Genomic DNA, 9,129 nt, shown 5'->3' on the forward strand with positions numbered 1-9,129 from the left:
TTCGTGGAAAATCAATTACTAGAAAAAACAAATTACCAAACTGGTTTGGTAGAAACTTTTAATGAAGTAAGCGAGCTTACCAACTAATGACTGTGAAAGTTAATGAAGTGTTCGACGGACAATACAATCAAATTAAATGTCAAGCATTGATTTCTAAAATTTTCAAATTTTGTTTTGCATTGGGAAAAGATCTCTACCAAATATTTTAGTGACCAAAATGTTATACTCCATTAGTCTCAAATTATACGCCGTAATTTTTAAAAAAACATTATCTTAAATTATTTATTATTTTAGAAGTTTAAGATAAAATAAATTATATTTTTTCTATTTTACCCATAATAGTAATTATTCTTGAAAATAGAGATATCACATAAATAGAGTAAATATTCAATAAAGAGAGATCATATCTTAAAATACAAATAAGGTAAAATTGTCTAGAACCCTTCTTATTAATATTTCTTAAGGGACGTGTGATTGATACAACCCAGGGAAACCACACCCAAAAAACTAGCTATTAAGGTGAGAGAGCCCAAGGCTATATAAATCCCATATCAACACATTGCAGTAATGATGTGGGACTCGAGTCGCATACTTGCAATGGACCATAACAAACCACCACACTCCGCATACGACATGTATGCACTAATTTTTTTTTCTAGCCGCGGGCGAACACTGCAATACCGAGATCACCATCCATGATATGGTGGGCATGTAGGGCTGCAGATGGCTCTTATACTATTTATACAACCGAGGGAGAACCACGCCCAAAAAGCTAGCTATTAAGGTGGGAGAACCCACGACTATATTAACCCACATAAGCACATTGCAATACTGATGTAGAACTCAAGTCTCATACCTTGCAATGAACCATAACAAATAGAAATACCACAAATAATTTGAGACGGAGGAAGTATAATTCAAATTTAAATTAAAAAAAAAAAGAAGGAAAAAAGAGAATAGAAATGGAGGGAGGCAAGTAATTAAATGATTTGGTGGGGAAGAGGGAGTAGTAACTAAATAAACAAACACAAATTAATAATCTGAAAGGACGTTTGCGTCCCTCCTCCTCTTCCTCTTCCTCTTCATCTTCCTTGTCTTCCTCCTGTTTTTTCTCATTCCTCTGTGTTAGTTTCTCTATCTATATATTCATTCTGTCAAATCCTAACATCAATACATATATATACCCAACAAAAAATAAATAAATATATACTGTATATATATAAATAAATAACACCAGAGCTAGCAGCTTATAAACAGAGAAGGTTTGGAAGTGTGTTTGGATCCGAGACGTATCGGACCCACACTTCCTCCTCCCTCTATCTTCTCTGCGTTCCTCCATTTTTTCTTCTTCTTCATCTTCAGAGGGAGCCGACGCTACGCCTCTTCATTTTTCTTCAGCATCTCACCAGGTTAAGGTACCTTGTTTTTATTTTAATTTGTGGAACGAAAAAGTATTTATTTTTTTATATTCTTATATTGCTTCTTCATTTTCTGCTCGTATTTTCTTTCTGCTTAAAGATGGGTGCTTTTGAATATTTCATGGTTTCACATAGGAGTTTATTTCATTCGGTTAACGCTTGTTTCCAAAGCCTGCTGATTCATAGATTGTTTTCATCTTGGTTACCTATTTTTAATTTATCTTTTTTATAATAAAAAAAAATCTTCCTGTTTGGCGTTTTTTGCTTTCCCTTTCATCATATCTTATTCTCTAAGCATTATATATATATTTTCTCTATTCTAAGTATAGGAGTTGTTTTCATTTATTTGTCTGCTTGGGTGCGCTACATCCATTACCTTTATGGATTTTGTCCTCCTCTACTAATTATGATGTGACCCATTTGCTTCTTTTCTATCTTTTTCATGGTGTATCTGATCTCACATACTCCACTTTTACTCGACACGTTTTGATTTTTACACCCTTTAAAAAATAATAAATAAAATATATAATTTATCATAATATCCATATTAATTAATATATATTTTATTAAATTTGATAAAATAATTTGCAAAGAGTAATAAATAATGACGGTATAACAGATATTTTTTTTATCTTAGTAAAGTGAAGTGAACAGTATATTTTATTTGAATCAGTCTCGGAAAGTGAACACAATCTCATACATTAATTCCACCTCTCTTTTTCCTGCATATAACGTTTTGAAAAAGGCAAGGCAAATGATTAAAATGAAAGGAAAAAAGTGGAAGAAAACAGCTTTATCTTGTCATTTATATTTAATATACTTACGGAATAGTAGTAAATTAGTAATCTTGTTTCTATGTCCTCACTTTTTCAGTAATGTCTCAGTTTTCTTTTTAGTTATGCTATCTGCAAATCACATGAAACAACTCATGAAGTGAAGCTTTGTTCATTGGATTTATTTAGTTGTCTTTTGGGTTTCACTGCTTTTAAGCCAGAAAGAAGTTTCTTTTTTTTCCTGTCTTATAAAGATATTTGGAACTGCCAAATAAAGACTAATTAATGCTTGGTTTTATTGAACGCTTCTTTGCAGACGGGTGATGCACAATTTTGGAACTTTTACAGTGAGTAAGAATGACACTTTATTTGCTTTGTTCACTTTTCTGAAACTTGCCATTTTACATGTCCTGCTATTAGTTCAAGATTCTAATACTCTTAACTTTCTTAGTCCACTAGAGCAGAATTATATACTCAGTACTGATGATTAGATGTTTCTATAAATTGCAGAATCGTTATATTTTGGCCCCAAATTCAACTTATGTCTCTTTTCAACTTTAATAATTATGTGGATGTCATGCAGATACCTGTGATTGATAATTATTATCACTTAAGTATTAAGTTTCATGCTTTGGGATATAATAGTACTATTAACCACATGGTCAGTGAGGATTCATGTAGAAGCGATTCAACATTTACTATATATACATAAAAACTAATTTTAACCCAATATTTATAGTTTAATTTTCCGGCGAAAGGGGTTCCAATGAGCCCCCTTCAGCCCTCCTGGCACCGCCCATGCATATAGGCACAGCAACTTGTGTGAGATTGAGGCGTAGTAATCTGTTGGAGTACTCGTACTATAGTCACACATTTCAAATTTTCCATTACACATGTGCCAGGTATCCTTATTTATCGTGTTCCACTTGGAAGTGGCATCTCGCATGGAATAGTATCAATTGACAGAGAGATTTGTTATCTGAGTCAGAGGAATGGGTGCTTGTGTATCGACTCCAGCAATACCTATCAAAGTGAGAAAGAAGTTTCCTGGTCGCCCTAGAAAGTACCACGGAAAGAATTCAAGCTCTGTTCCGAAAAGAAACAGTGATGCAGGAGCAAGGGTAACAGATATTGCTGTTAGTGAGTTTGTACACAAAACCACAACCTGCAGAAGATCTGAGTGCTCCAGTTCTAAATTCCATGTTACTCAGTTGGAATGGCACCATAGTCAAATAGATGCCAATGGTATGCAATCTCTCTGCATTTATTTTGAACCTTATCACATATCAACCGTGAGTTTTTATTTTGTTGATGTACAAATATATAGTTCATTGACCGATAGCTGTAGTGTCTGAATTATATATCCTGCTATAAGTATATTTTGGTGCTTTGACAAAGTGAATGTTCATTGTCTCCAAAGCATTTCGAAAGGAGTTTAATTGGTTTGAGCAACTGGCAATCAGATTAATTTGACTAAGACTTGTAATAATAAAAGGTTTACCTGTTTGCAGTTCTTTGCCAGGAAGATGCATGGTTTGACACAGTCAGCATTTTTGAGTCTGACTCAGATGATGAATTCAGTAGCGTTCATGGAGGTAAGTACTTCAGTATCTTTGCTTTTCACTTGTAGTCAATGCTTAATTATGAATAGATAGTTTGGCAATTAACTAGTTCTTGTCCCTTTCTTTTAGTTTTCATGATTCACTGGAGGGGCTTTTTCGTCTTATCTTTTGTGGAAATTGCTGTTATGCTGTATGATTTATATCCTTGGGATTACTTTTGCTACAGAAACTTTAGCTCCCAAAGTTTTCTTTTAATCCTTTAGATCAATGTATCTAATTTAGTCTATACCCTTCTCAACATTATGTACATATGTTCATTCTCTCTGTTGCATATCATAGTCTGCAAAGCTGATCACTTCATGCATTTCAATGACGATCATTAGTGCATCAAATTCAGGTCGAGTTTCTCAAGTAAAGAAATCAACAATTATAAGGCTCTCTCTGAGAACATCTGTTGAAGAAGAAAAAAATGGATTTCGTAAGTACCTCGTGACTTTCCATTCGCCATTATTCTGCAGTATTTGAATTGAGCCCGATTTGAAACTTCACATTTTCGGTATTTGAATCCTGATTATTTTGTAATCTAAGAACCATACTTACTGAATCATTACATGATACTGTCGTGTTTAATTTCCTTTTCTGGAATGTAAAGAAAGATGAAAAAACTAATGTTAAGGTAGCAATACATTAACCATAATGGTATTCTTGTAGGCGCACCAAGAAAATATCTTTTGCGTCCCAGGGCTGGGCTCATTATTCCTCGTTGTACAGAAGAAAAGCCAATGGCAGGAAGTTGGTCTGAGATTGAGCCCTCTACTTTTAAGCTTCGTAGCGATAGTTTTTTCACGTATGCTCTTAACTTGCATTTTTTGTCAATTAACTATTGCTAAGTCACTTTCATAATTGAATGTTATACATTTGTTCCTTTGCATTGCAGAGATAAGAAAAAATCACCTGCTCCAAATGCGTCTCCTTATACTCCAATTGGGGTTGATTTATTTTTGTGCTCAAGAAAGATCAGTCACATTGCCCAACATATCGAACTTCCTTCTATAAAGGGAGATGGAAAATTACCTGCTTTACTAATTGTCAACATTCAGGTTATGACTGACCCCCCTCCCGTCCCCCCAAAGGAAAGAAAAGATCTATTGATATGCTATGCTAATGAAATAAAGTTGCTCTTCTGTACAGTTACCTACTTATCCTGCTCCAATGTTCATTGGAGATGCTGACGGTGAAGGCTTGAGCCTCGTACTATATTTTAAACTTTCTGAAGCTTTAGAGAAAGACATCTCTCCCCAGTTTCAGGACAGCATCAAGGTTGGTTTTGTCAACTTTTTCAAGCGAAAGCTCCACCATGACAAAATATTAGTTCTTGAATTTCCTAAAAGCGAACTTTTATTGACATGCTTGTTCTTTAATTTCCTGAAAATGTGGTGACCCTCTAAGCCGTTTATTTTCTAGTGGAACTGGGCGATAGGGAGAGAAACCACTGCAACTTGCCTCCTGATTTAATTTTCCTTTCTGTTGGCTTGTGTGACAGAGATTCATTGATGATGATACCGAGAAGGTTAAAGGATTTGCAAAAGATTCAATAGTTCCGTTCAGAGAGAGGTTGAAGATAATGGTTGGGGTGGTTAATCCAGAAGAACTTGTTTCCAGTTCAACTGAAAGGAAGCTTTTGAATAGTTACAACGAGAAGCCTGTGCTTTCCCGCCCTCAACACAGCTTTTATCAGGTGGATATTCTGTGATTTGTTTGGTCTATCGCTTTGGTTTCTAAGTCATTTAAGCCATGTCCTGGCTGTTCTTGAACAACAGAATTAATGAATTCTATTTATCTTTTCTCTGTTAATTGCAGGGCCCGAATTATTTTGAGATTGATCTTGATATTCATCGCTTCAGCTACATTGCAAGAAGGGGACTCGATGCTTTCAGAGATCGTTTACAGCATGGAATACTGGATCTTGGTCTAACAATTCAGGTTTCTTGCTATTCTACTTTAGTTTGAGTTTAGATTCCATTTGATGGCAGTGTAAACACTGTTAACACAATCAGGTCACATATAAGGTAATTAAAAGTGAATATATATGATAAAACATTAATTGGAAACCTTAATCCTGTTACTAACACTTGAGGTCAATGTCCTAGAATTCAGAACCATGAAATTCAAATTCTAGCTCCGCCTCCGCTAACATGCTATGACATATTATGCATACTCTGACCGTGTGAAAAATCTTTACTCTACCACTATATTTAACTTAAAACCTTCTAGTTTCTTGTTCTTTAAAAATAGAAAATGAGCTGACGCTTTTGCTTTATAAATGATATGCTTTCATCCAGTGGCGAAGTCAGAAAATTCCTTAAGGGTATTCAGACTTGAAAGGAATAAAAAAGTTTCCTGACAAAGGGTATTCAATATATGTTATATACATGTAAAATCTAATATTTTACTTATATGTAAAATTTAATTTTCCGTATTCACTAAATCTCGCAGGCACAAAAGCCAGAGGAGCTGCCAGAGAAAGTGCTAGCTTGTGTGAGGTTAAACAAGATTGATTTTGTTGATCATGGACAAATTCCAACGCTTATGAGCATTGACGAAGATTAATGTCCATAATATTACAATCAATTATGAAGAAGGTTTTTGCGTTATATGTCGATACCTGCATGTTGTATGGGGGAGTTTTCAAATGGTCCCTTGATGATCAAGCAATTCCGACTTTTTATACTAAGACAAGAAAGAATATTGTATAAGAAAAGTATAAGAATTGTATTCTGAAAGATAAAATTAAAAGGTGACCGTGTTGATAATTTAACTTCGTAAGATACCAGATTTTTGTAACTGATCATCCATAAACAGTTTTTTACATTTACCTTAACATAATTTAATAATATAAACTACTATCACGTATCATTTATTTTGATATACTGTACATACTTGGGAAGGCAATTGAGTGTTCTAAAATCCAAGTCTATTGTTTATGTGCTTACAAAGAAGACTTGACAATTCATTATATCTTCCGAGTAGGACAACTACGAACTATTTGCACGCACTTAAATAGGAATATAGGATGGTAATCTACCTTGTTTAACTCTATTTATTTATCGAAAACTTACACAAATATTCCAAATAAGTCTCAACTTACCAACCTCTAGCCATTAGTTATAGACTTACTAAAACTAGCCAAGTACATGTAAAAATTTAAAAACTAAATAAATAAGGTTCTTTCTCTCAAAGAATCACATGCAAAAATCACCTTTTTTTAAAGCGTGATTAGCAACATTAGATGCAAGACGGAAAGGAAATTTTATGGATGAGGTAGCAAATAAGGTGATGAAATACAAAAAAAATATACAATATTCCAAAAATCTAAGCAAAAAAGGAACTTTTTAATGGGTATAGTTGAAATTCATTGAAAACATATAGATAAGTCAATATACAAAATTTGAGGAAGATTGAAGGTGATTTGGACTGGTTTTGTATCAAAATTCGTAATTAAATCGAGTTCAAAAAATTCTTCTGCAACACATGTATCACGCATGTATCTCACACACATGTATACATGTGATACACAATTGATACAAATATGATATATATGAGATACGCAAATGATACACAGTGTGATATACATATCATTTTATTTCATGTTCAGTTTTTACTTCGAATTTTCAATTCAAACCACCTCAAAACTTCACCAAACCATCCCAAAACTGAGATTCAATCCTCTTAAGATGTACCCAATCTATTCTAATAATACCCACTCAAATGAAAGCAAAAATTTGACATTTTCTTGCTACAAATAGCTAATTGGCTAATATGAGTAATATTTGGCTAATATTAGTAATATTTTATGAATTGACCAATTTTTGTAATGAGCTGCTTATAAATGGACATAGCTGGTAGTTCCTTTATTTATTTATTCTATCCTACCTTAAAAACTTTTGAAAATCGAACAAATAACATTGTGACTTGTGTCCTCATATTTTACCAAGTATGGCCGTTAATTTTGGCCCAAGCCCAAATGATTCGCCCAACCAGCCCAAGGTTTGGTTAGTTATTGACCCGTCCATTTATTGAACTCGACACATCTTGACCTAATTCATCTCAGCCCGTTTAAAGTAGGGCTAATTTTTAACCCAAATTAATCCATGAGTAACTTTGCTAAAATATCTTAGAAATATGTTTTTTTGTTTGATATGCTATATATGAGTATATGACCATAACAAAAGAACAAAAAAGTCTTATTTAGTAATTATACTATTTTTAAGAAAACAACATATATTAAGTAAAGCTTGATAAGAGTTGAACAGGTTGAGGTATGACCCAAATTTAAGTCCATCTTAACCCGAAGCCCAAGTAACTTTTGGGCATGTCATTTATTGACTCAATCTGTGCAAAATCGGCTCAACCCGCCTATTACCAAGTTTTCAAAAAAGATAGATTTCTAATTCAATCTCAGTAGCTTAAGTTTTTTTCTACAACTCAAAACGAACTTGCATTTTTTTTTTTTTTTTTGGCTAAGAGGCATTAAGACAATTGATGAACATGAAAAACTAAAAAAAAAAAAAAAAAAAGGACAAATGTGTTTGATCTACTTTCTTTCTTTCTCTTCCCGACATAGTATGTTGTGTTCTCTAAATAACTCGAGCATATAAATTGGGATGAGAAAACCAAAATTCAGAATATTTATAAACTTTTAACATTGCCAATATAATAGAGTCAATTACTCAAATGGTCATTCAACTATCTCAAATTATCTCCTAAAGTCACTTTACTTTCGTTTGTAACAACAAAGTCACTGAACTATGTCTATTGCACTCAGAAGATCACTCAACTAGATTTTCCAAATTTTGGATTGCCAAATACCTATTTTACCCTCTAAATTATAAATATTTATCTACTTTTATTTTTTTAACTTTTTAATTTATATTAACTATAGAATAAAAAAAATATTATTTATAAATTAAAAAATAAAAAGTATTTAAGCATCTATAATGCTGGAATAACAAAATAATGAGCATAGTAAAAGAATTAATTAGAATAAGTTATTCATAATAATAATTTCAGTATTAACAACAAAAAATCAAAAAACTATTTACACAACTCAGAATGAAAGAAAATAAATGTTATAAAATATATATTCCATGCACCTAATATAAAAACAATTATTTAAATAAAAGTATTTTTATAATATACATTATATATTCTTGAAAATTATGTTCAATTATATTATATATTCCATGCACGACTTAACATATCATATTTTACCCTGTATAGATAGTCCCCCTGCTTTCCGGTGATATAACTTTGTGCCGTCGGAAAGTTGGTAGAAAAACATAATAATATAATTGAGTTTAATTTTCAAGAATATAT

The 9,129-nt window shown here is 32.7% G+C and overlaps 1 protein-coding gene across 3 annotated transcripts; it reads left to right on the forward strand.

Moving 5' to 3' along the window:
- Positions 1-1,063: 1,063 nt before the first annotated feature.
- Positions 1,064-6,679, forward strand: LOC104219595 (protein ENHANCED DISEASE RESISTANCE 2-like). 3 transcript variants are annotated; one of them, XM_009770296.2, is made up of 11 exons: positions 1,064-1,415; positions 2,508-2,538; positions 3,094-3,436; positions 3,703-3,786; positions 4,151-4,231; positions 4,465-4,600; positions 4,691-4,853; positions 4,945-5,073; positions 5,297-5,491; positions 5,614-5,736; positions 6,250-6,679. In XM_009770296.2, exons 3-11 carry the CDS (start codon positions 3,184-3,186, stop codon positions 6,361-6,363), a joined length of 1,278 nt encoding a protein of 425 aa, XP_009768598.1. In that variant the 5' UTR covers positions 1,064-1,415; positions 2,508-2,538; positions 3,094-3,183; the 3' UTR covers positions 6,364-6,679. The 3 variants fall into 3 exon arrangements, with proteins under 3 accessions (XP_009768598.1, XP_009768603.1, XP_070023788.1); XM_009770301.2 differs by having other exon boundaries at positions 1,170-1,415; positions 2,508-2,542; XM_070167687.1 differs by having other exon boundaries at positions 1,173-1,409.
- Positions 6,680-9,129: the final 2,450 nt, after the last annotated feature.

This window comes from Nicotiana sylvestris, chromosome 2 (genome assembly GCF_000393655.2).
Source record: "Nicotiana sylvestris chromosome 2, ASM39365v2, whole genome shotgun sequence".
Lineage (NCBI taxonomy): Eukaryota > Viridiplantae > Streptophyta > Magnoliopsida > Solanales > Solanaceae > Nicotiana > Nicotiana sylvestris.